We start from the raw sequence: 24179 nt of genomic DNA, 5'->3' as shown, positions 1-24179 counted from the left end.
ATATCTTTTCTACAAGTGCGCGTAGTTTTTGCCCATCCTGTCCCCCCTTTCACCGATCCCAAAACAAGGTCCAGGCCCCATTTCCTCGTCACTGCTCGTGGGGTGTTTCTTGCATCTTTCGATACCACCCGTCTCGACTCGTCTCGTCACCCTCCCTGTCCAACCCCCCAATCCGCCATCCCCTTCTGTTGCCTCCGCCGACCACCAAAGACCAAGGGTCCAGTCCACTCACGGGACGTTACGGTACAGCAGCTATCGTCGCATCTCTGATACGGGCCATTTACAGCATCCGCAAGCGACTCATTCCCACTTCTTGCCCGGTATTACCACGCCCATTTACAATTTTTTTGCCTCACCAGTACCCACTTAGATTCCATGATCTGCATTGGGTTCCTGGATTAAAAGCATTCCACCCTGCCTGGCAGACCCTCACTCATTCCACTCCTCGGGCCATTGTCATTCTCATGCCCAGCGCAACCAGACATTGAGAATGCCCTCATTCAACCCTCTGGCCAACGTCACTGGGCGCAACGCCTACACGCTTTTCGAAATCCGCCTCGACAGCGACTTTCTAGTCTTCCGAGGCAACGATCATGAGTCCTCAGGACAACTGCTCAAAGGCACCGTTGTGCTATGTTTACCACAAGCTCTAAAAGTAGACGATGTGCACCTGCGACTAGTCGGAACTGAAAGGTTGAAGTGAGTGTGTCACAGTGCTCTCCCCACCGGTCCCTGCAACTTCTCTGCATCGCCCTGCACCCTGACTCCTCACTTCCCAAGCAGCCTTTCTTTGCCAGAGAGCTCTCATACTGACGGCCATGCCAGCTGGACGGACGCACGGGTTACCCCAACGGGAATCTCAAATCAGAAGGTCGATCGCACCAACATTTTCTTCCAGCACAGATGGCGACCTTTTGTGGGAGGCAGCTCGGGGAAGAGCACGCTGCTCGAGAAGGGAAACTATGAATGGCCGTTTGAGCTTATGCTGCCGGGCGACTTCTGCGAATCCATCGAGGGCATGCCTGAGGCCAGCATCACTTATCATTTGAAGGCGACCGTCGCGCGCGGCAAACTCGCTTACGACCTGCATGCTAAGAAGAGAGTGAGGATAATACGGACCCTCGAGTCTTCGGCCCTGGAATTCCTGCACGCCATGAGCGTCGAAAACATCTGGCCCAACAAGGTGGAATACAGCGTTGTGATCCCGACCAAGGCCATCGTATTTGGAAGCTCCATCCCGCTCGAGACGAGGTTTACGCCTCTGCTGAAAGGACTGGAGATCGGGGAAATCAACTGCAGGTTGATGGAGGTTCACGAGATAATGGTGACGACAATGCAAGGGCACCACATACGAGAACATAAGAGGGAACGCGAGGTCTCACATTGGACGCTCTCAGTAAATCGAGACGAGCACTGGAATGACATGATCGAGGACTCTGGCCAGGAGGGTTGGGTCCTGAACACAAATCTCGATCTCCCAAGGAAGTTGGGCAAGTGCATGCAAGACACCAACGTGCATGGCATCAAGATAAGACACAAACTCAAGATGGTGGTCGCACTGCACAATCCGGATGGCCACGTCTCCGAGGTAAGGCGCATGCCAACAAATGGAACATGGACCCGCAGACTGACAATCTGAACAGCTCCGTGCCACTCTTCCCGTGACGATATTCATCTCCCCGAACATGCCCCTGGACGACGACGGGAACCTGGTGCGCCAAGCACCTCACGAGACCAGCCAGGCTCAACGCATGCACGGCATCGCGCCGCCGGGCTACGGCGAGCACATTCTCGACCAGCTCTACGACGAGGTGGACATGAATGGCCTGCAGAGCGGTTTCCAGACACCCGCAATCCAATCCGGCGTCAACACGCCCTTCTACGCCCTTTCCCGGGCTGGTTCGGCCGAGAACCTGCACCAGATGGCAGGGATGGCAGTGCCTCCTGCAGCGCTTAGCTCGCGGCTGCAGGACGTGTCTCTCAATGCGTCAGACAGGAGTCAATCGTACCACAGCCTCAGCGGCGCGACGACAGGCGGCGCGACGACACCGCACTCGCAGCCTCCCCCGGCCGATAGCAATCACAACTCACCTCCACCTTCGGAACCACTATCCAGATCGAACAGCGGCGAGAACCACTCCGGCATAAACACGCCAGAGCACATCGAGTTGGAGAGTCTCAGCAAGGTGCCCAGCTACACCACGGCAATCAAGACACCTGCCCGACCCCTTAGCACGGGAGAGGGCCTGGCTCTACCCGATTACGACTCTGTAGTGAGCGCACCAACGACGCCTACGGTACAAACCACGCCGGCAGGAAATCCTCTGGACTCGATCCCCGAAACCACGACCACCGAGACGATGAACCAGCCACCGCCCAGGCCTCGCCCGTCCAGAAGGCAGACGTCTCTGGGATTCAGCAATCTGCTCCACCATCACCACTTCGGGGTCGAAGATGACGTCCGTCGGAGACTGCACCTCCTGCAGGCTCGAGCCCAGCCCTACTAGAAGAAGGTTTTGGCGCGAGTTCGTCGTCCGCCCAGGCCGTGACTATGGTTGTTAGCAAGCGAGCCTTGGGGCTTCCCCTTAGCAGGGGGGCTTGTCTTCCTGGGCGGTCGATGATTTGTTTTTGTCGTTAAATCAGCGTTGATACAGCACTTACAAGCACGGCCATAAGAGTATTAATACCGGATCATGAAAGGGATGGTTGCATGTATGGGGCAAACTAGACAGTGTCTGCAAAGGGACGGAGTTTTTGGACATAGGGAACGTTTATACCCCAAACCGCCTTGATATGGCAAATGAGAAACAATAGATTTGAAGCGCTTTCATGACAAAGCCCACGATATCCCAAAGTTCTGCGTAGGCACCTTAGAGCATACGGAAACAAACCGAGAAGGAGTACGTTATGTTATGCAAGGTTCTCATGTCTTACATCTTGCATATTTTTGTCATGTGTATTGTATGCACGTTTTAGCCGTGCCCAAAACTTTTGCAATCCCTGAGAGCTGTACACGTGCGTATGAAGCTCATAGGAGAGCTGTGAACCGCTAGTTGAGACCTGAGGGCACAAGGCTAGTGGCTCACAGACAGTCTGCTGTCAAAAAAAGGTCGTACACAATTCTTTCGCTGCCATCCTTGCCTGTACTCTCTCAACAAGAATGCACTGTAAGGTTCTCTCTCCTACCTGCCAAGGTGGTTCGAGACAGAACTTTAGTCCAAAACACAGGATCCAGCTAACCAGCGCGTTTCGACCGATTGGCACAAGAGGCAGCCTGCCACACCTATCACCGGCGACCCGATCCCATGAGCCCAACCAAGTCTTGCTTTTCTTGGGCCTCAGGCGATCTAGACAGCTAGACAGGCAGGGCCCTCCCCGAAATCTTTCGCACCTGGTGATGGGTTCGCAGGAAATCCCGCCCCAATGCAGTAAGGCGCCAAGGGCGATACGTGGTCCATCTGTGGTCCATCAAGCTTTGAGGGTGGACCGCGACTGCCGCTACTGCACTGAAAGTCCAGTCCTCAAAGCCCAGAAGCCGCCTGTGGCTTTTCCCGCGCTGCGCTGCACTACGTAACAATAGAGAAAGCATGCGTAGCAGGGGACCACTACGTCATCGCATGGTCGTCACTCCCGAATCTAGGGAACACGGCAGACTAGCAGTAGAATGTTATAAGGGTCGATCACACGCCATGCTGCTGCTTCGTGATCGTCGTCAGTCGAGGTGACAAACCCCCTACATTTCCTACAGCACCGTCAAGCTTGCCCAAAATATTGCATAGGTCAGTCTCCTGTTGTCCCATCTCGTCCCATCTGCAGGTGAGGTACCTGCAGGCAATTCGAACCGACGGCTCCGTGCGGGCCCACACAAGGTTCATCAATCTCGTCTGTCTAGATCTTCACAGGGGTCTTGAGTGTTGCGGTGCGCCGGCCCCACTGGCAGTGGGCAGCTTGGCCCCTGAGCTCTACATAGATAGCATTGATGAGCTGTGCCGTGTCATGACGGCCTGATCATCTGTGCATCGCTCAACAGCCTCGCCTTTCAGCCTCAAGATCTCCTGCTGGCGGTCGAAACTGTCGATATTTGACTTCAGGTAAAGTTGGAGATATCGTGCTAACGCTGCCTCTTAGTAGTTACGAACAACGCCGTTCTCTCGCATTTGACAGCGCTTCTCAGACCCGTTACCCCGAAATCAGACAACCACCTTCACGATGGCCGACGACGTAAAGACGTTGCCCCAAAGGTCGGGCACTATTATGACCAAGTCGAGCACTTTCAGCGAGTCCGCAGTCCCTGAAACAGATCCTGGAACCGTGCGTCGCCCCTTATCCCGCTGTCTTGTCGCGTCTTCGCCAGTGCATAACGACTGACACAATCTACAGACCGCTGGGCTGCTTGCCGAGCGTCTGCAAGCATGGAAACACGCCGTGGGCTACCTGGAAGAGTACATGGGCGCCATTGAGAAGATCCACCATGCACAGTCAAAAGAGTACGAGAAGGTCATGAAGACTATCTCCAAGCCGTTGCGTGAAGGCCACCATTTTGACCAGAATCTGGGAGGCGTTGCTGGCTTCTACGAGAACCTGCGTCAAAACACGCAGGCCCTGATCAACACCAATGCCGAGACCGAGAAGAGCATCAAGGGCTCCGTGCTTCCCATTCTGGACCGCCTCCACAAGGAGGTCAAGAACAAGGCCAAGGAGCTGGCGAGCGGCGCGCAGAAGGGCGCCAAAGAGGTCGAGAAGGCCCGAAACGTTACCCAGAAGCACATCGAACTCCTCGGCCAGCATGCTGCATCCTTTGAGTCTACCGGCGGCAAGATGAACCCTACAGAGGACCCCTATGTCATCCGGCGCGGTGTCTTGCACCGCCTGAACAAGCAGGTTATCGAGGAGAACAACCACCGCAATGATCTCATTGCAGTGCAGGGCAACTTCTCAGACTTCGAGGCCCACGTGATTCAAGTCCTTCAACAGGCCATGGAGGTCTTCAACCAGTTCGCCGGTGGGCAGGCCGAAAAGACTCGAGCGCTCTATGCCGATATGCTCGGCGCCGCTCAGAGAATTCCTCCGGATATGGAATGGCAAGCTTTCACTCAGCGTAACGCCGACATCCTCGTGGACCCCGAAGAGCCGCCAAGGACGGTCGAGGCCATCACGTTCCCCAATCAGGAACATAACTCGACCGAGCCTCTCATTGAAGGCAGCCTCGAGCGTAAATCACGGAACAAGCTGTCCTGGGGCTTCACGACTGGTTACTACGTGGTGACTCCTTCCAAGTTCTTGCATGAGTTCAAGTCAGACGAGTGAGTTACGTCCTGTTGCTCCTGCGAAGAATCCCTGGGCACAGCTACAACCGTGGCTCTGTCCCTGGTAATTTTGATGTGAAGGACATTTCATTGACTCAAAGCACCATAGCAATGCGAGCAAGGACCCAGTCCCAGAGCTTTCCATCTATCTTCCTGAGGCAACCATTGGAACCCCCAATGGAGACAAGTTCAATGTGAAGGGCAAGGACAAGTCCAAGACTATGAGCAGCAAGCTCACTGGGTCGTCTGAACTTGCTTTCAAGGCGCACACGGCGGCAGATGCTCAGCGGTGGTTCGAGGTGATTTCTAAGGTCGCAGGAGCCAATGCGCCTGTGGAAAGCACGCCCGCCAGTCCTGTTGTAGGCAGTGGGGATTCTCCGGTAATGAACGAGGCCCACGACTTGGAGGCAGAGAAGCCGGCCGAGGGAGAAGCGGGAGCGGTTGGAACTAACCAGATCACTGAGCAGAAGCAGGAGCACGCGGGACAGACCTCGGGGATCACGGGCGGAGAGACGGTCGCCAGCCCGACGGCTGTGTCACCAACGGATACGAAGGGTAAGGAAGAAGCACATCACCAAACAACTATTCCACCATCTGCGGCAAACACGACTGAGACAAAGGCAACTGCTCCAGCATCAGGAACTTAGAAAGTCACCACCGAGACGAAGACAACGACGGCAAAATTTGATGAGAAACCGCAGTACGAATACTAGGAGGACGCGGGAGACGAATTGTTTGGCGGGGCGAAGGCCTGGGGCAATGACGGCTCCTGGCGGGCGATGGATAGGACAAGGACGACGTCCGCGCTTGACGATGATGGAGATTTGTTCAACAACGCGAGACTCAGCCACGCTCAGCCATGGAGATCGAGATATCCAACTCCACATGATCTGAAGGAGCGACTGGCAAGGAGTTCGTCTTCACATAATAGGATGCAAGACACAACCTTATGGAAGATATAGGTGGGAGTACACAGGGGGAGAGGCAAGGGTGTAGTGGCCCAAATGACAGGCCAAGGGGGTTTCTGCGATTCGACAAGAACAATATTTAATGCTCATTCGGTTACGTCGCGGCCCGAGGTTTGATTCTCAGGCCGTGTCGTTCTTATCGACTTTCTTTTTCTTTTTACGAGTATACGCAGAACAAATTTAGCTCACTCGACAGACTTTTTCTACTTGGCTCGCTCGCTCCGTGTGACAACATCTCATACCGGATTCGTCCATTTCATTGCTGACTGCAGCTGCAGGGTGCGCTACTTGGGGGCTGGATTTGCGCATGACCGCGTTAAGCAATGCCCACATGGGGTTTCTCTCCGAGAAGCGAATGAACAGCCTGCATAACAGCGTGGTTCGCCATGATTTTTCCTGCCTTGCTATATATGGTGTCAGAGTATATCTACTTGCGTGCCGCCGCCTCCGTTTCATATTCGGCCTCCATCAGGTCGACTGCGGAACTCGTCTATTCCCCGAGGGCTGCTACACATGAGTGGATGCTAGGCTGAACAAAGTATAGGGAATACGCATGTTCGCCTCGTCAGGTCAATTGTTAGTCAACGCTGGCCGAGCTCGGTCTGCTATGGATCTCACGGAACCTTTATAGCCTGCCAAGGCCCCCTGTCAAGGCAAAACGAGGCAACAAGTTTGGTGAGGGTGCGAAAGCCAGTGGCCCAAGTTAAGCCACGTTCCTAAAAAGGCCACCGTGGTGGGCATCCTGGTGAGAAGAGGAGGCCGCGGAGAGGGGGGCGAGAGGACCCCCCCCAAAGGTCAAGGTGAAGGCCGACCGGGGCGCCTACTTCGAGCACCCTGCTCCACGACGCCCGGGCGACGATGGCCAGCCACACCCATCCTCTCAGCCAGGTGGCACCGTTGCATAAATGTCTGAGATGCCTGGGGGGCTTCGATCGCGGCTGCATATCTTCATCGGCGTAGAGTTAAGAGCGGACCAACCACGCTGCAGCACTCTGTGGTTGTAATTATCTTCGACGAACGATGAGGGCGGGCGGAACAGCTCGCCAGCCCACGCCATATGGGCGCCTACCGCTACTGTAGGACGTCCTGCTTACCTTGCGTCTATTTTCAGCCCAGGGGACGGGCCGCGCTCCATCGACTGCACGCCTAGCCTCGCCTTCTCGTAGTCTCCTCTCTGGATGCCTAGAACCTGCCAGATAATCCCACCCGAGGCTCCGAGTCTGATCGCTGCGGTGCCAGACCGATCTTTTCAATATAGATTTTGACTCATCGAGATTGTGGATGGAGCTTTATATGTGCTGACCAGGGAAGCCTAACTTCCCTGCTATCTTCAGACTTGATAGTGCCCTCTCTGGGGCGACCATGGAGGGCGTAAACTGAGCCCAGAAAGACCTCCCAGCCTACCAAGACCAGGTGAGGCTCAGGGAACATGGGTCCGTAGGCGTGAACTTTGATGCTCGATTGGCTGCCTTATTATTCTACAGTCATCTATCGCTCTAAGAGTCTCCCAAAGTCCCATCCTTTACCGCCCAAGAGTGCCTTGCTGGGTGCCCATCACCTCCACTACTTCTATGATGCCCCTCCCGAGTCGTTCTCCCATAGCCCTACTCCCCTGTTCCTATATCCAGGAAGCATATTGTCCAAGGAACGAACACTACTGCTTCCAGCTATAACCCATGCCTCGCACCGCCCGAGCTGGCCTCCTCCAGGCTGGACCTCAGCTACCAAGGACCCGGAACCACCCCACCCCGGTGTGAAGCCCGGGAAAGCAGGGAAGATGACGAAAGAGTGGCTGAAATACAGGACGACGATACTGGGCCTGTACAAGGACCAGAGGAAGACCCTCGATGAAGTGAGGCGGATAATGAAGGATGAATATGGTTTTGAAGCCTCGTGAGGACAAGCCCAGCACCAGCTCCTCCCTCTAACTTTCAGATCTTGGCCTGTTCCCCCGCTGATAACTTGTACCCGTCTCCAGAGTCCGGGCGTACCGGTCCCGCTTCGACAAGTGGCGAGTCCACAAGTACAACTGCTCGCGGCGGCGGGCGGCGACAGTGACGGTGGGCACGGATGGCTACCAACAGCAGGGAGGGTGCCTCTGTGGAAACCGAGGTTGCCAGATCCAGGGGCCGCACGCCGAGTGCCAGTTCCTGCCCATGACGAGGCATTACTCTGCTCCCGACGTGTTGGTGACTGAAAGGTGAGTTGCACTCTGCCCTCCAAGCCCTGAAGCCATCCTCCCGACCTTCTATCCATCGACATACAGATGGCTGATTCAATATCGACGCCCATGCAGCGATACCCGACAGTTCTCGCCATTTATGCCATACGCGCAGCCAGGGATCAAGACTGAACCGCATGTAGATACTGAAACCAGCCCCAGGACTTCAGCTTTTGGCGGGGAATATACCGGACTGCCATATCGCCCCTGGTTTGAGTCGCACAACGAGGGCGCCGGGGACGCCACAAATGAAGCATCGAAGGTGGAGAGCGTAGTCAGCTCGCCGTCGCGCATGCTTCTCAATAGCGGCCTGCCAGTGCGCGTAGACCACAGTGTGTACCATACAGAGCAGCTCCATTGGATCATCCAAGCAATCCAGCTGCCACTCCAGCAACACGCCCTCGATTCCCTGCTGCGATGTCTCCTCAGCAGGCCAGATGTGACCCGCGTCCTCCCGAATGGCTCGACACCGTTCTCCCAACTGGCCACCTTGTTCTGGCAGCAACTATCCTCGGACGGCACACTGGGGTCCGACAACACATGGAAACTGCTATGCCAGTGTCTGCGGGAGTGTCTGTCCCAAGGGGCTGACCCAGACGTCCAGGTCGGTGAGAAGCCGCTCCTATTCCAGATCCTCGAACAGCCCACGAGGACCAGGGCGTTCGGGCTACTCTGGCCGCTCGTGTGGCACCTCGCCACGGAGGCCTGCCCGACACACCACGGCCTCAGCGCGCTCCACGTCCTGTTCGACGAGGCGGCCCCGGCCCCGGCACCCACCGAGGCCTCCGCCCGAGCCCACCTGGCGAAACTGCTCACCGGCCGCCTCGCGGCGGAGGGGCGGCTCGGCGACCGCAACGCCCGGGGCCTGACGGCCCTGCAGCAGTACGTCTACCACAGCGCGGCGCACGACCTGCCCGAACACGTGCTCGCCATCTGCGCGGAGCTCGTGAGGCAAGGCGGCGCCAGCGCTGTTGTGCCGCCGTGGTTCATGGACGACATGCGCGCGGGGAGGCTCCACGGCGGCGGCGGCGGCGCCACCGCCAGCTTGCTCCCAGTCGTGTGGGTCTCGGCATGCCAGCATAGCCTGAGGGGGGATGCGCCCACCGTCGACGAGCACATGCCTCTCCTGCTGTACTGCGTCGGCGGGCGGGCCGATGCCGAGGGGCTCAAGGTCATGCTGCCGCGGCCGGTGACGGCGCCCATGGCTCTGCCCAGTCCTGTCTCGCCCAGGGGCGAGGTGAAGTATGCTTGGTGACGGCACCTGGGTTGTGCCCGAGGGTAGTGGTGGGAGGTGATTGAGTGGCACGATATAATGCGTTATAGATATTGATCAGAGAACTCAATCGTTTACTAGCAAGTTTTCCGGTGGTCATTTTCTTTCCTTTCACTCTCTTTCGCACTGTTTCACCCTCAACGAAGCTGATCCAGTCAGCAAGATTGCGAAGCCAGGACCACAGTACTGGGATAGACGTACCCAAGAACCAGATCAGGCCGGAAAATATTCTCAAAAGCATGTAAAACAAATAAGCTGTTTTCCACCTTCATCACCAGATTCTTATTAGCACAAACCAAATCGTTTTCTTGGTATCATTTCATAAATTCATTGTCTTCTCTAATTGAAGATCACCGCATGGAGACGCCATTCGGACGGGCTTTACCCATCCACGACCTATTCAGCCTTCGAGATATGGACCTCTGACTGCCTGAGCTGTCTGCCAAGTGATCTCATCTGTGGCCTGTATTGTGGTGCTGACTTCCCACCCGGAATTTTTGGGCATGAGAAATGAGACCTGTAGTATAGCAGAGCTTAAGAACGGTGCAGAATCGAAGGTACGATGGTGTCCAGGGTCTTAGCCCTACACCTTGTAGAAGCAGAATCCCACATAGAATGATGCAGCCTCCATCTCCTCTGGCGTGACCAGAAGCTCGCCGCCGTGTCTCTGTCGTACACCCATGCGCTCGCTCAAGGGCCCCAAGGTCGGGTCATCCTTCTCCGTCTTCCATATGTCGGAGAAACTCTTGTGGTATTGCAACTCAAGATTGTAGTCCTCTGCCAGAGCTCGGAAAGCTTCCCATGGGACGACGTACTCGGGTACCTCCTCGACGGCCTCGTGCAGGAAGAAGCTGTACTTCCAGCCGAAAGGAGGACGAAAGATACCGTCTTCTGGGGTCTTACCCGGAAACCTAACCCGATAAATATCGTTGCCCCATTCAGCAGTCGGCTCGGCCTCTCCTTCTTCCTTCTCCTCACCCTCCTCAAGCTCCTCTGCATCCTCGCCAGTCTTGGCCTCCTCGCCGCCCGCTTCGGCTTGTTCGGCCTTGGCCTTTTGCTTCTCATTGAACTCCTTGACCTTCTCCCCGATGACGTCGGAGTTTGGAATGGTTCCAATCAAACGACCACCCTTCTTCAATGAGCCGGCCACGTTTCTCAGCATCTGTCGTGCTTTTGCCTCACTCTCAAATGCGTAGTGCATGCAGAACATCATGGAGACAACATCAAATCCCCGCTCGCTGCTGATATTGGACTGTGTGTAGCCCACCTGCCGTACGATGTCGACGTCTTCAATCGTTTCGGAGAAGCAGTCCTTGACGTGGAATCTTGCCTCGAACAACCGTGGCTGAGGGCGTCGGTAGTTCCCTCCGCGACCGCCCCTGCCGCCGTGCCGGTCCCGCTGCGACATGCCTCTGTATCTCTCTTTTGCCTGATCAATTGAGATATCTGCCGGGTCCAGGCCCACGTAGAGTTCCACCGTCTGCGGCGCCTGCTGCCATTTGCCCAGATCGCCTCCCTTTCCGCATCCAATGTCCAGGATGAGCAGTTCTCGGCCACTCGAGATGCCTCTCTCAAATGCGCCAGGCGTGTGATCCTCGTCGGGTGCGAACTTTTGTATGATGCAGCTCTTGATCCAGTTGTTGAACGAGCGCAGGCCCTTGATGCGGCTGTCGGTCTTGCGCCAGTCGCGACCGCGTTCGGGAACGGCGTTGTAGTGGGCGCGGACTACATCGTTGATGGCGGCGCGCTGCGTCTCGGCCTGAGACGCGGCGGCATGCTGCTCGCGCTCACGCTCAATGGCACGTTGGCGGAGCTCCTCGCGCTGGGCTTCATTTATGCGCGACCGTTGGCCAGGTCGCTTGAGTTTGCGCGGTTGTTCAGAGCCCGAGGGTGATACACTTCGCTGTCGCTTCTTCGCAGGCGCCAGAGCCTTGGCGTCGTAAGGTTGAGGGAGATCGTCTCCTGCCATGATAGCGGAAAGGTTGTGATGAGCTGGGTGCTGAGTTTGCAGAGTGGAGGAAGGCTGGGTGCTGAGATATCGTAAGAAATTCGTATCCGTCTGTTACTGGTTGGCTTTTTGTATGAAATTGTCCGAAGCTCGAGATGGTCTGAGGGCTAGCCACGGAAGGAAATCGAGAACCTCGATGATGACTTGGCTCAGGCTGCTCTATCTCGAAATTGGCCGCTCGTACCTAGAGGCGAGTGCCTTTCCGTTAGTTTGTCCTTGAGCGGGGACCTCTGTGGCTTCGGAACTAGAAACAAAGGAGAGAGAGATGTAGGAGGAGTGTTTTGAGAAAGAAGCGAGGAGACGAAAGGGGCCAGCCGGCCAGTCAGTCAGTCAGTCTGACCTGGGAGCTGCGAGGTCACCAAGCGGCGCCGAATCGGGCAGGCGGAGAGGTACCTAGGTACCTGGCTAATGTATCGATCCACCCCCAGGCGCATGGGCGCGGGCATTACGGAAGCTCTGCCGCCTGCTGCTGTCAGCCACTACCTGGACAGTGACATCGGAGAGCTTCAATCCTCACCCAAGCAACCTCTCAAGCATCCAAAAAGCCCGACCATAACAACAACTCAGCCTCTCCAATCCCTCCCCCAATCGCCGTGACTCCTGAACTTTCTTCTTTCCGTTGTCATCGGCCTCAGTCCACTCCAGAATCATGGGCTCAGATCCTCAATACGCGAAATGGCCTCTGCTGCCACTATCGCAGCATGTGTTCACTCTCACAAACCCCTACGCCTCACGACCGACCCAGGATGCCGCCGTGAAGAAGCTGCAGGATGCTATTCAAGAGCACAAGATGGCACCTCTCTACAGGTACCTGGCACACCCGCTCGAAGGCATACTGAATGCCGTTGGCGAAGGCGGCGCTAGTGCACCCGGCAAGCCTCTGAGCAGGAAGTCGAGCATCGCGGGCATGATCGCCACTAAGGGCCCCACGGCTACTGTCACAATCCCCTGGGACGAGGGCTTGTACCAGAAGCTGAAAGAGGAAAACGATAAGGAGCTGGAAGAAATCCAGAAGGAGGAGGATGAGGCCGTCGAGAAGGCCGGTGATTCCGAGATAATGGCTGCCAGGGGCAAGAGGGCTGAATTCTGGGCGCGAGTTGGCGACAAGGTACGTCCACACCATAGATATCTTGACAGTTTACAGGGCAATGACTAATCTGTTGTCATTTCTCCAGGAGAAAGCCATAACCACCTACGAAGACGTCTTTGAGAAGACGGGCATCCTCGGCACCAAGATCGATCTCGTCCTCGCGATAATACGCATGGGTCTGTTCTACGGCGACAAGTTGCTAGTCAAGAAGGAGGTCGAGCGCGCCAAGACGCTCGTTGAGAGCGGCGGTGACTGGGACAGGCGAAACCGCCTCAAGGCTTACGAGGGCCTGTACCTGCTCACAGTGCGATCGTACAACCTGTCTGCGCCCCTCCTCCTCGACTCCCTGTCCACATTCACGTCCTACGAGCTCTGCACCTACTCCAACCTGGTCGTATACTCTGTGCTCGCGGGGTCCGTCAGCCTCAAGCGGGTTGACTTCAAGAGCAAGGTTGTCGACGCGCCCGAGATCAAGGCAATCCTGGGCGACGGCGACGACAAGCTGGCCGCCCTGAGCGGGCGCGTGTCCGCGGGGCCCAGCGCGGACGACCCCGTCAACGAGGACGACCCTTCCAGCCAGGCGCAGGCGGCAGCCAAGAAGAAGGCCGTCAACCTCACGACGCTCGGCTCCAACAGCGACCAGCCCGAGGCCGAGATGGCGGTCGACTTCTCGCCGCTCGCCAAGCTGGTTAGCAGCCTGTACAGCGGCCGGTACAAGACTTTCTTCCAGTCGCTGGCGCTTGTCGAGGAGCAGTTCCTCACTCAGGACCGCTACCTCCACGAGCACAAGAACTGGTTCATCCGCGAGATGCGGCTGCGCGCGTACCAGCAGCTGCTGCAGAGCTACAGGGTCGTCGGGCTGGAGAGCATGGCCAACCAGTTTGGCGTCACGGTGGACTTCTTGGACAGGTTTGTCTCCACCCCCCTCCATCTTCTTTTTAAGCCATTGATTTCCAAAGATACGTATGACTGACATTATTTCTAGGGATCTCGCCAAGTTTGTCGCTGGAGGCCGCATCCCGTGCACCATCGACCGGGTGTCGGGCAAAGGTGTCATCGAGACGAACCGGCCGGATGACAAGAACAAGCAGTACCAGGACGTCGTGCGCCAGGGTGACCAGCTGATCACCAAGTTGCAGAAGTACGGCCAGGCCGTGAGACTGCGGGGAAGTGAGAGGGCATAGAGGCACATCAAGGCGCACCCATAGACTCAAAACGGGACGGTGAATGGTGGTGACATGGCACATTGATAGGGTGCTAGGGCTTATGCCCAAGTCGCGCTGTATGTATGATACCTAGACACAAACGAAATGACTTATGGGCATTCGAGCAAGTCCTCCAAAATTGAGGTGGGAATCTTGTGTTACATTTCCGTTTTTCCGTCATGATCTCATCTACGATGCAGCATTGTCATGTAAATATCGCCGATTTGCATCCAAAGGCGAACGCCATGCCATGTCCAAATCCACCAAGATCTTCGCAATGAGTGGAGTCGTTTACTCCACTGTACGTCTTATTTCCAAGATGAACCGTCTATCGGTACTTGTTCATGAAGTCCTCGTGGAACTTGACAATCGAGCCGACCCACTCGGTGCCGGGGGCGAGGAATGTCGTCCGGAAGTGCAGCGTGCCCTCCTTCTGGCCGAATCCACTACCGGGGACGAGACAGACGCCCGTGGCCTCTAGCAGCCTCAGGCAGTAGAACTCGTCGGCCGAGCGGCCTTCGGCAGCCGCCGCCTCGATCGCCTTGGCCGGGATCTTGACGGTGGGGAATAGGTACATGCTACCCTGAGGCTCGCCGCACTCCACGCCCTCCATCTTCTCGAAAGCGCGCCACAGGGCGTAGGCGCGCTCCTTGAGGCCGTTGAAGATGCCGTTGTACTCCTTGTCATACAGCTCGTAACTTGGGTCGCCAGGCTTGGGCGGGTTGACCATGAGCTCCACCAGGCACTGCCCGATGACGGGCGCGCACAGCGTGATGGACACGAACTTGTAGATCTCGGCCTGCACCTTGGGGTCGAAGCCGCACAGCTCGAAGTAGCCACCGCGGTGGCCACACTCGCCCACCATGCCCTTCGAGACAGACTGCAGGGAGGCAAGCTCCACGGTGTCGTACTTTCCGGGGTTCTCCTTCTGCAGTGTCCGCAGGACCTTCTTGAAGGAGACGAACTTGCCAATGAACACATTGGTCTGGTACACCTCGTCCGCCATCACAACCAGCTTCTCCTCACGCGCAAAGTCGATGACGCTGCGTATGTCGGCCTCAGACAAGCTGGCGCCCGTGGGGTTGCCAGGGTTGATTATGACGATGGCGCGAACGTCGACGCCCTGGGCCTTTGCATCCGCGCAGCCCTTCTTGATGGCCTCGAGGTCGGTGCCCCAGTTCTGAGACTCATCAAGGTAGTAGGGGACGCATGTGGCGTTCAGGACGGAGAGGGAAGCGGTGTACAGGGGGTACTGAGGGATTGGCACCAGGATACCTGTTTTGGGACCCTCGCAGATAATATGCAGCAGGGTGTTGACGCCCGACGAGGCACCGCCCGAGAGATATATGTCAGCCTCATTGGCGGGGAAGCCGTCTCGTCCTGCGACAGGTTAGCCCTATTTACCCAGCCCCTCTTGTCACCGCTGGCGGTTGGTTGCCCGCGGGCCATGGGTAAACTCACTCTCGAGGAAGTCGGCAATGCTCTGCCTGATGGCGGGGACGCCATTGCTGGCGCTGTAGGCTCCAACTGAACCAGCCTTGCTCAGCAGCCACTTGGCCCTCTCGATGACATCGGTCTTGTAGCCGAGTTGGTTCAGGAGAACGTCCTCATGCTGCAGAAGCAATGGGTTCTCGAGCAGACTCAGGACCTGCCTGAAGAAGGTGATGGGCTTCTGGTCGAGCTGCTGTGGGTTGCCGATGTTGGCGGAGATGACCTGGGTGAAGGGGAGGTCGGTATCGCCCTTTGCGAGCTTGGCACGGTACTCCTCAGACTTGACGGCGAGTTCACCCCTCACGGCATACTTGGCCTCCCTGACATGAGGGTTGATGTTGTCGATGTTGAGTCTCCTTGCCGAAGTGGACGACATTGTGCGACGGGCCTGAGTGTGGGGCTGCAGCTGGTGAGAGAAGCTGGCAGTGAGAGGCAGAGCGGCGGGTGCAAGAAGGGTCCGCTGGGTTGGTGATGCTGTACAAAGCGATTTAAAAATGTCAGATATTGTTGTCAATACGCAGAGGCGGCCAATAACAGGGAGGGTGGATGGATGACGCTTGGAGGTCAGATGAGGGTTGAAATGAGTCAAGCAATGGGGAATAACACTGTATGTAGCCAAGCAGCGAGCTAGGGCAGAAATTGAGAGAGATAGAGACTATGACGGGGAAAAAGAAGAAAATGCGCGCAGGCAAATGGACCCTGGAAGACTTGAGATCTCGTGGGGAAACCAGAAACAAATCTCGCATGCATGCGGACGTAACAAGTACCGGAGTGACTTGTCGATTAGATAGGATAGACATCGCAGCATGGTGGGGCGATTCTTGTCCCTCTGTCTCTGGCTTGTGTGCCATGCGCACCTGGCCATGTGCACCTTGCACCTGAGCCTGCACCTGAGCCTGCTCCTTCTCCCAGTGTCCCGCTCCCAGTGTCCCACTCCTGTTCCAGCTCCTGCTCCATCCAGCTCCTGCGCCGGTCAGACTGGCCCAGAGTGGCTCAGGTCAGAGGTCAGGCAGGGCCCCCACGGCCCCGGCCGAGTTGGCCGACATCGGGGGACAGTGGACGGGGATATGCAGTGCGGGAGGGCGCGGTGCAGAAGGAATATCAACCAAACGCTGGAGGGCAGGGCTGGGCAGGGCAGTTAGTTGGCCACACTTGAGGCCATCGTCGGGTTTCACGGTCACGGCCACGGCCACCAGCAGTTCAGCAATCCGTGCCCAAAAGTGGTGGTGGATCGTGCAAAGTGGGACGTTGAACGTTGATCGTGGATAGTAACAGTGACACTGACGGTTGTCACTTTGAGATCGGTCGATCGGGCTGGGGACAGGGAGTGTAGTGCAGAGAAAGGAGCATTAGAGTGTTAGAGTGTCGGGTTAAGGCAAGATTGGCGAGCTCGAGCAGACAATTACCCATCAGTGTAAGTTTGGCCCGGGCCAATGAACCCCGACAGTGCCTCGAGAAAACCGGGCCCGTGGCCATGGCCGACGTCAACACGGCCCTCTGCCCACGGAGAGCCATCGCCGTCAATCCGTCCTCTCGTCTTCGCGTCTTCTCGTCTTCAGGCTGACAGGCGATGGGGAAATTCGAGCTTGATGGGGAGGTGGTTTGTCTATGGGTCAAGGGAGGAGGAGGGTCTTGAGCAGAATTGAAATGGGAGAGAGATAAACTAGCATGCAGGGCTCCCCCTGCTCACCAAGAGCTGGAAGTATCCGAAGCGCGGTGACACAGCACATAAGCGCCGTCTCGACATGCCTGCGGTCACTTTCGCTCAACAGCTGCTATACCTTTCTCATATTTATTGACTCTAGTACAGACTGAACGACAACACCGTTCTCCGGGGAAAGCATACAAGCGTTGGTGTCTTTCAGTTTGGCGTCCTCGAGCAGAGGTACCAAATATCTGGAAATGACTAAAATATAACCCGGTAGATACTGGCCCAGTATGACCTCTGATGGATTCATGTCTATGTTATAATCTCTTAGGTCTCAAAGCACAAATCAATTCCTGGGCAAGCGTTCCCCTCCGCAGATACGGTAGAGCCATGCGGAACTTCCTAAAATCAACATCCTGGAGTCCCCTTTAGGAGCTGAACTGAAGACGTATCAGAGCGTAGATTCACGTCAAACACTCTGACGGCTAAGAACAAATCAAAGGATCGTATAAAGTTCAAATTTTTCAGTCAAAGTATTTGACTTTGACACCCTTGATAATCTCTATGTCTGAAACCTCATTATCACCACCTTCTTCATCCTTCGACGCACCGAGATTTTTAATGACCCTGTTCTTAACCCACTCACCAGCTTTGACTGGCTTGCCGTCGTTGCCCAGGATCTTATCGCCCAGCAAACCACGCTCCTGAAGCACCGGCGACTCCTGGATAGGAACCAAGTCCGTACCGTCCTCAATCCTCACCATATATAACACCCCAAGACGATTGATATGAGCTTGGTCCTTCGGCGGTGCCACAACTCTGTGGATGCTGGATTTGAGGTAGCCGCCTGCGTGGATGTTAGCCTTGTCCGAGGGCTCATTGCACGGCTCCCAATTGACTGACCCGTGAGGAACTGAAGCGCATCAGCAATATTGACAGTCAACGCATCCGTCTGTGGCTTGACCCATTTCCATGTCCCGTCTTTGGTCAGCACCTGCAGCGCGGCAACCGGTTGGCGGAATAAAAGCGTTAAGCTTCCCATATCCGAGTGTCTGCAAGATAAATCGTGTCAATCATTCATTAATCAAGAACTAGGGTTCGTTTTCTCTTGCTGGACCAACTTGCCCTTTGAGCCACACACCGCCCAACTTCTGGTTCTCCTCTTCGCTCCTTGCATGGTACTTCATGTACCGCAGATGATCTCCACTGCTCTCCTCATACCGGTGTCTCTTCAAGAACCACTCCTCGTCGTCAAGGCCTAAAGCCACGGCGAACACAACCAGGAGCTTCTTGACGATCTGCTCGTGAACTCGCTCCGAGAACTCCTTGATCGTGCTCCAGTGCTGCCTGACGATGTCTGGGTGCGGCCGGCCGGCGTGTTCTGGGATGAATTTTGGGATGTTGTAGATCTCGAAGTTATCCTTCACGCCCGGGATGAGGTTGCGAGTCCCCGCGGGCTTCCAGCCATTGTAATCACCTTTTTCGAGAGCGGCGCGGTATGGTGCCTTGGATGAGTCTGGGAGGGAGAGGAGGGAGTGCGCGAGGGCGAACTGGGTGTCGATCTCGGTCGGGGTAAGGCCGTGGTTGGAGACGTAGAAGAAGCCTGCATTCTTGGTCAGGACTCTGCCGTATCCGAAGGTCATGATGTGAGAGGGGTAGATAGATTTCCGTTGATCTATGGTTGAACCTGCCTATGTCTTCCAGGGCCCTGGCCAAAGTTGAGGCTAGTTCTTTCTTTCCTCCCGGCTGGTCAAACTTAGAGAGGTCTAGAGTCGCGAGATCTGCCCAGTCGAGATCCGCCGATGTCTCGGGAACTTGCACATACGGCAATGCGACGGTTTCAGTGGTTGTAGACATACTTAAGTAACTGCAAAAACCCTTTACCGTCTACGTTGCTTGGTGCAGAGCGAATAATCAATATCAGTCTCGAGACGTGAGCCACCCTTTGGAAATGTTTCCACTAAGTTGACCCGCTAGCTGAGGTCAACCATATTACTTGGATTAAAGAATCGATACTATCTGGCCGGGGTAAGCAAGATGAGGTGATGGGACGCGGAAATATCACCATTACTCCACCGTTGTTTATCTTACGACAATACCAGATTGTCGGGCCGGATGGTGGAGAAGCATATTCTCCAAATCGTTGTCATAGGCACTCACTATCGGTAATAGTCTCGGAACCAAGCAGTCGGGATTTGATCGCATATGTAAGTTGCGAGATATCGGGAGTGCAAGCAGAGGCTAGGCAATACGTGATGGGCACCCTGGTAATACACCATCGCCGGCATGATCCACAATCCAACGTGGTGGAACTGTGCCTTTTCCAGGAGAGCTCATATGAGATTTGGAGCTATCGATGATGTTTCAGGACAACTAAATCTGCAGAATTAATATGCTGTATGCAGGCACATTTTTGAGTATTATCGATGTTTAGTAGTTTTAAGTTCACGAACTGTACTTAGGGCCAATCGGTTCAGGACCCGCCGATCAACGCTCTTAATTAACGAGCAAGCCGACCTCGGGTCTAGTTCTTCTCAGGTACAGACACATAGACAACTCGCTCTTGTTCCAACCTGAGCGATTTCGAAGTGGTCCGTCCCAGGTCGGCGTTGCTCGATACCGGTAACGTCAAAGAGCATCCATTGAAGGCTACTAGCCAATCAGCACCAAGTTTGCTCAAATTTTCACCATGACGACATCACCAGGTCGAGACAACGGCGACACCGCGGTTGATCCCAGGTCAACGAAGGAGGTGGTTAGTACCACGACGCCGACGATGGAATTGATCGGAGAGGAAGCAAGGTCAATTGACCCCAAAGTTGAGAGGCGAGTCTTGAGGAAGATCGACCTCTTTCTTATGCCGGCTATGGTCATCGGTGAGCTCACATTAATCTCTTGACCACGACTAGGAAATGACACTGACACTGGTATGTAGGATATGGTTTGGTCTACTACGACAAGGCTATTCTGGGGAGCGCGGCGCTGTTCGGCATGACCGCTGACCTCCATCTCTCCGTGACGGATGCGTCAGTCAGCCCGCCCAAGGTAGACACCACGAGGCTCAGCTGGGCAACATCAATTTTCTACTTTGGCCAGCTGGTCGGCTCCTATCCCATGACATACATCCTGCAGCACTTCAATACTCGGTATATCCTCGGTCCTGCCGTTATGCTCTGGGCCGTAATATGTGCCGCCACTGCTGGGGTGACGACTTGGCAAGGTCTTCTGGTGCAGCGATTCTTTCTTGGTACGGCCACAAACATGTCTTTGCTCTGTCGAGTTATTGGACGTACAAAGCTAACAGGTTTCTATCAGGATTCACCGAGTCGATCGTTCCTACAGCCTTCATGATCACCGTCAGTGGGTATTACACTCAGTCCGAACAGGCTCTGCGACAAAGTTGGTGGTTCTCCGGTACAGGTTGGTTCACCCTTATTGGCGGTGGCCTAAATTACGGATTTGCACAAATCGATGGTTCTCTCAAGCCTTGGCAGTATCTTTACGTCTTCGCTGGTGCGCTTACGTTCTTGTTTGGACTGTGGTGTTTTGCACTGCCAAACTCTCCTCTGGACGCGTGGTTCTTGACCTCTGAAGAACGCCTTGTTGCCGTCGAGAGGCTGAGGGCAGGTCAGACGGGTGTGAGGAACCAGGCCATCAAGGGCGCGCAAATCAAGGAGGCGTTGTTGGATGTGAAGGTCTGGTTGGTTGTGGTGATGATGGCTGCAGCGTACGTTACCCCTTACCATCCATATGCGCCTACCTGTCTTGTTACACTTCGTGGTCCTTAAGCTAAAGGTGACTCCAGATACACGGTGAATGGGGCCGTTTCTGGCTTTGGGCCGCTCATCGTATCGACATTCGGCTACTCTGCCCTTGAGAGCATACTGTTTCAGTTCCCGCTCGGTGCCATCAGCGCAGTCGGTATTACTCTAACAGGCTGGATATGCTCCCACCGCAACATTCGAATCCCGCTTCTGATCTTTTGCTGTCTCCCCGTTATCGCAGGCTTTGCCATTATCTGGAAGTCCGAATGGGGATACCGTCCAGCTGCCCCGGTGGTTGGATATTCGATCATCGGGTTCTTTGGACCGGTCGTCAGTTTGACTATTGCACTCGCGGCAGGAAATGTGGCGGGTGAGACGAAAAAGAGCTTTACAGCATCCGGCGTCTTTGTCGCATACTGTGTCGGAAACATCATCGGGCCTCAGATGGTGAAGAGTCAGACCAAAAGTCAACACTACCCTGAGCTATGGACAGGCTTGATCATTTGGTAGGTACAAAATCTTCCGCCACATTCGACATATGGCTAACAATGATGACCAGTTATTGCATTACTATCGTAGCTGCCTCTGCACTGTATTTCGTTCTGCACCAAGAGAATAAGAAGCGGGATGCGTTAAGCTTGGACGAAAGTGAGCGAGACAGAACCGCTTTCAAAGATCTGACCGACAAAGAAAACGTATATTTCAGATACGTATTATAGGTGAAAGTTGGTGGAAGATACCAACTATTGTACAGAGCACAGGAACATAGATATAGCACAGATATATATAATTGCGGCATAACCTTCCACAAAAGTTACAGATGTCTGATCTTATACGTATCCTATCACATTGACATCCCGGCTTGACAGTCAATTCCTTGGTTGCCTAATAACGACAACATACCACAACCCCAAAGAGCCATCCATATTTTTGTGGCGGGCTTCAAGAATCTCGAATGGCTCGTCGCGAGATACCCGGAGTTACGACTGATTACAGTATCTATCGAAATTGTTGCAGTGTAAACTACTATGTCGGGCCTTTTCGGGAGACCTCTAGCTCGCGATGGCGTCTTCGGAGCTCAAAGTGACTACATCGCCCAGCTTCTCCACTACTATCAGAACCCCCGCAGGGGATCACTGAATGAATCCACAATCGGGATTTGAAGGGAGATAAAATATAACGCCAAGCTGAGGTGCAGAAAGACAAACGAAAAGCGCCTGGTCGGGGTATCTGCCTCAGTGACATGCTGCGGCTTGACGTGACATTGCACAGAACTTGTTGTAGCTCGATAGAAACATATACAACTACACCATGGCAAAACCGAAACGCCGTGTGGCTGTGATTGGAGCTGGTCCAGCAGGCGCAATTGCCACCGACGCTCTTGTCAAAGAACAGGCGTTTGATTTGATACGTGTATTCGAACGGCGCAATGCTGTAGGAGGAACCTGGTACGTTGTCGCATATCCTGTCTCCTTAGGAACTTGCCAGACTGTAACTCCGCATCAGGATCCACGACTCCAAACTGCAGCCGGGCATACCATCGCTCAGAGCTTTGGTGGAACAGAAGACCGTTATACCTTTGCAGATACCATCCACCTGTCCCTGTCAAACTCCCCGTGATGAGTCAGCCAACTCCCACCAGTCCCGGTATTGGGACTCGGGGGCTCATGAGCACCTCCACAGCAACTTGCCCCCTGGAATTATGTGTTTCTCCCAAGAGCCTATACCGGAAATAGTCTCGGAGCGGTCTTTGGCGCAGTATGGCCCAGACTCACCTTTTCGCCATCGTGAGGTGATGAGGGAGTGGGTCGAGGGTGTGTTCGTACGGGGAAAATCCATTGACCTCGTTCAATTCAATACCACTGTCGAGCTGGCCGAGTATGACCAGAAGAGCGCAGAGTGGAACCTGACTCTGCGAAGAGAGCAGCCGGGCAAGGAGACCGACTACTGGTGGCAAGAGCAATTCGATGCCCTGGTTGTTGCATCTGGCCATTTCTACCTGCCGTACATACCAGATATTCCAGGCTTGCTGGAATATGATGAGAAGTTTCCCGGCAGGATAGCACATAGCAAGCACTACCGGAATGTAGAAGACTATAGAGATAAGGTGAGAAAGAGTTTCAGAATTAGGATGCCCATGATTGACAAGATTCTGCCAGAGAGTTGTTGTGATAGGGGGCTCAATATCGGCCTTTGATGCGCTGCACGACATCCGGCTTGTTTCCAAGCTGCCAGTTATCTCGTCTTTGCGGAAGCCCAACGCTGTGTTCACGGAAGCAGCTTTTAAACACCCCGATATTGTGGTTAAGCCAGAAATCGAGTCCTTCGATCCAGATTCCGGGCGTATCACGTTCTCAGATGGGTCATCGGTTGATGATGTGGAACAGGTGCTATTCGCTACCGGTTATGACTTTAGCGTGCCTTTCCTGCCAGACCTGAAGGGCGTGAACAAGAGGATACCGGGGCTGTATCAGCATGTTTTCAAGATCGACAATCCTAGCCTGGCCTTCATCGGAATGGTGAGTGTTCCTCCTTGAACGGTCCCTGCTCAACTTCTTGCTCAGGATCTGAATTGGCTTATTGTTCATAGGTCACTGGCGGCTTCGGCATTCGCATTTACGAATGGCAGGCCGTAGCAGCCGCACGCATTCTGGCTGGCCACGCGAAGCTTCCCCCACGATACGAGATGGAAAAATGGGAACAAGACCGACTGGCACTGAAGGGGGAGGGGGGCCCATTCTGGACTCTAATGCCAGATTTTGAAGTGCATTTTGAGGCCTACAGGGCTCTTGCAGGAGAGCCAGCTGAAGGCACATCAGGCAGAATATTGCCAAAGTACGATTCCGCTTGGGAAGAAGAGTTTTGGGAATTCGTCAGGAAGAGGATCAAGTGGTGGCAAGATGCTGCTGAAAGGGATCTGACGAATCGTCAAAGTCGTGCTGAATTATAACATGAGTAGATGGGAGCATCATACATGACTATATAAAGTGCCTTGAGGTATATGTACTAGCAAGAATTCAGCATGATAATGTTGTCAAGTTAGACTGCAACGGCTAGAGTCATCCCTGAGACAAGACATACGTTCCCGCTTTGGTGCGAACCATGTTGAAAGGCCGGGTTTTCGACAAGTCTAGACCAGTACAGAGCTCAAAGAAGACACACGTAAGCATTTTAATCCTGATGAGTCTTGATCGCTGAGAATCCA

At 54.8% G+C, this 24179-nt stretch overlaps 8 protein-coding genes across 8 annotated transcripts; 5 read left to right on the top strand and 3 right to left on the bottom strand.

Annotated features, from left to right (window-relative positions):
• Nucleotides 1–490: 490 nt before the first annotated feature.
• On the top strand, nucleotides 491–2507 carry J7T55_004419 (uncharacterized protein; the record flags this gene model as incomplete). The annotated part of the gene is made up of 3 exons (XM_053132070.1): nucleotides 491–699; nucleotides 826–1588; nucleotides 1644–2507. 3 exons carry the CDS (start codon nucleotides 491–493, stop codon nucleotides 2505–2507), a joined length of 1836 nt encoding a protein of 611 aa, XP_052990032.1.
• Nucleotides 2508–4209: 1702 nt separating this feature from the next.
• On the top strand, nucleotides 4210–5953 carry J7T55_004418 (uncharacterized protein; the record flags this gene model as incomplete). The annotated part of the gene is made up of 3 exons (XM_053132069.1): nucleotides 4210–4311; nucleotides 4381–5303; nucleotides 5416–5953. 3 exons carry the CDS (start codon nucleotides 4210–4212, stop codon nucleotides 5951–5953), a joined length of 1563 nt encoding a protein of 520 aa, XP_052990031.1.
• A 1750-nt stretch (nucleotides 5954–7703) lies between these two features.
• J7T55_004417 (uncharacterized protein) lies at nucleotides 7704–9750 on the top strand (the record flags this gene model as incomplete). The annotated part of the gene is made up of 4 exons (XM_053132068.1): nucleotides 7704–7707; nucleotides 7759–8167; nucleotides 8253–8474; nucleotides 8571–9750. The coding sequence occupies 4 exons, from the start codon at nucleotides 7704–7706 to the stop codon at nucleotides 9748–9750; spliced, it is 1815 nt and encodes a 604-aa protein (XP_052990030.1).
• A 601-nt stretch (nucleotides 9751–10351) lies between these two features.
• On the bottom strand, nucleotides 10352–11737 carry J7T55_004416 (uncharacterized protein; the record flags this gene model as incomplete). The annotated part of the gene is made up of 1 exon (XM_053132067.1): nucleotides 10352–11737. One exon carries the CDS (start codon nucleotides 11735–11737, stop codon nucleotides 10352–10354), a length of 1386 nt encoding a protein of 461 aa, XP_052990029.1.
• A 688-nt stretch (nucleotides 11738–12425) lies between these two features.
• On the top strand, nucleotides 12426–14050 carry J7T55_004415 (proteasome regulatory non-atpase-like protein; the record flags this gene model as incomplete). Its single annotated transcript, XM_053132066.1, has 3 exons — nucleotides 12426–12884; nucleotides 12952–13775; nucleotides 13852–14050. The coding sequence occupies 3 exons, from the start codon at nucleotides 12426–12428 to the stop codon at nucleotides 14048–14050; spliced, it is 1482 nt and encodes a 493-aa protein (XP_052990028.1).
• Nucleotides 14051–14399: 349 nt separating this feature from the next.
• On the bottom strand, nucleotides 14400–15938 carry J7T55_004414 (uncharacterized protein; the record flags this gene model as incomplete). Its single annotated transcript, XM_053132065.1, has 2 exons — nucleotides 14400–15451; nucleotides 15533–15938. The coding sequence occupies 2 exons, from the start codon at nucleotides 15936–15938 to the stop codon at nucleotides 14400–14402; spliced, it is 1458 nt and encodes a 485-aa protein (XP_052990027.1).
• A 1796-nt stretch (nucleotides 15939–17734) lies between these two features.
• Nucleotides 17735–18853, bottom strand: J7T55_004413 (flavonol synthase; the record flags this gene model as incomplete). Its single annotated transcript, XM_053132063.1, has 3 exons — nucleotides 17735–18057; nucleotides 18114–18204; nucleotides 18332–18853. 3 exons carry the CDS (start codon nucleotides 18851–18853, stop codon nucleotides 17735–17737), a joined length of 936 nt encoding a protein of 311 aa, XP_052990026.1.
• A 1046-nt stretch (nucleotides 18854–19899) lies between these two features.
• Nucleotides 19900–23924, top strand: J7T55_004412 (allantoate permease; the record flags this gene model as incomplete). Its single annotated transcript, XM_053132062.1, has 9 exons — nucleotides 19900–20086; nucleotides 20146–20457; nucleotides 20526–20937; nucleotides 21016–21480; nucleotides 21534–21669; nucleotides 22259–22422; nucleotides 22481–23081; nucleotides 23134–23493; nucleotides 23565–23924. 9 exons carry the CDS (start codon nucleotides 19900–19902, stop codon nucleotides 23922–23924), a joined length of 2997 nt encoding a protein of 998 aa, XP_052990025.1.
• Nucleotides 23925–24179: the final 255 nt, after the last annotated feature.

Source organism: Diaporthe amygdali, assembly GCF_026229845.1.
Source record: "Diaporthe amygdali strain CAA958 chromosome Unknown NODE_29_length_634662_cov_65_424859, whole genome shotgun sequence".
NCBI lineage: Eukaryota > Fungi > Ascomycota > Sordariomycetes > Diaporthales > Diaporthaceae > Diaporthe > Diaporthe amygdali.
The sequence above is the reverse complement of the archived record's forward strand: the minus strand, read 5'-3'. Positions and strand labels throughout refer to the sequence as shown.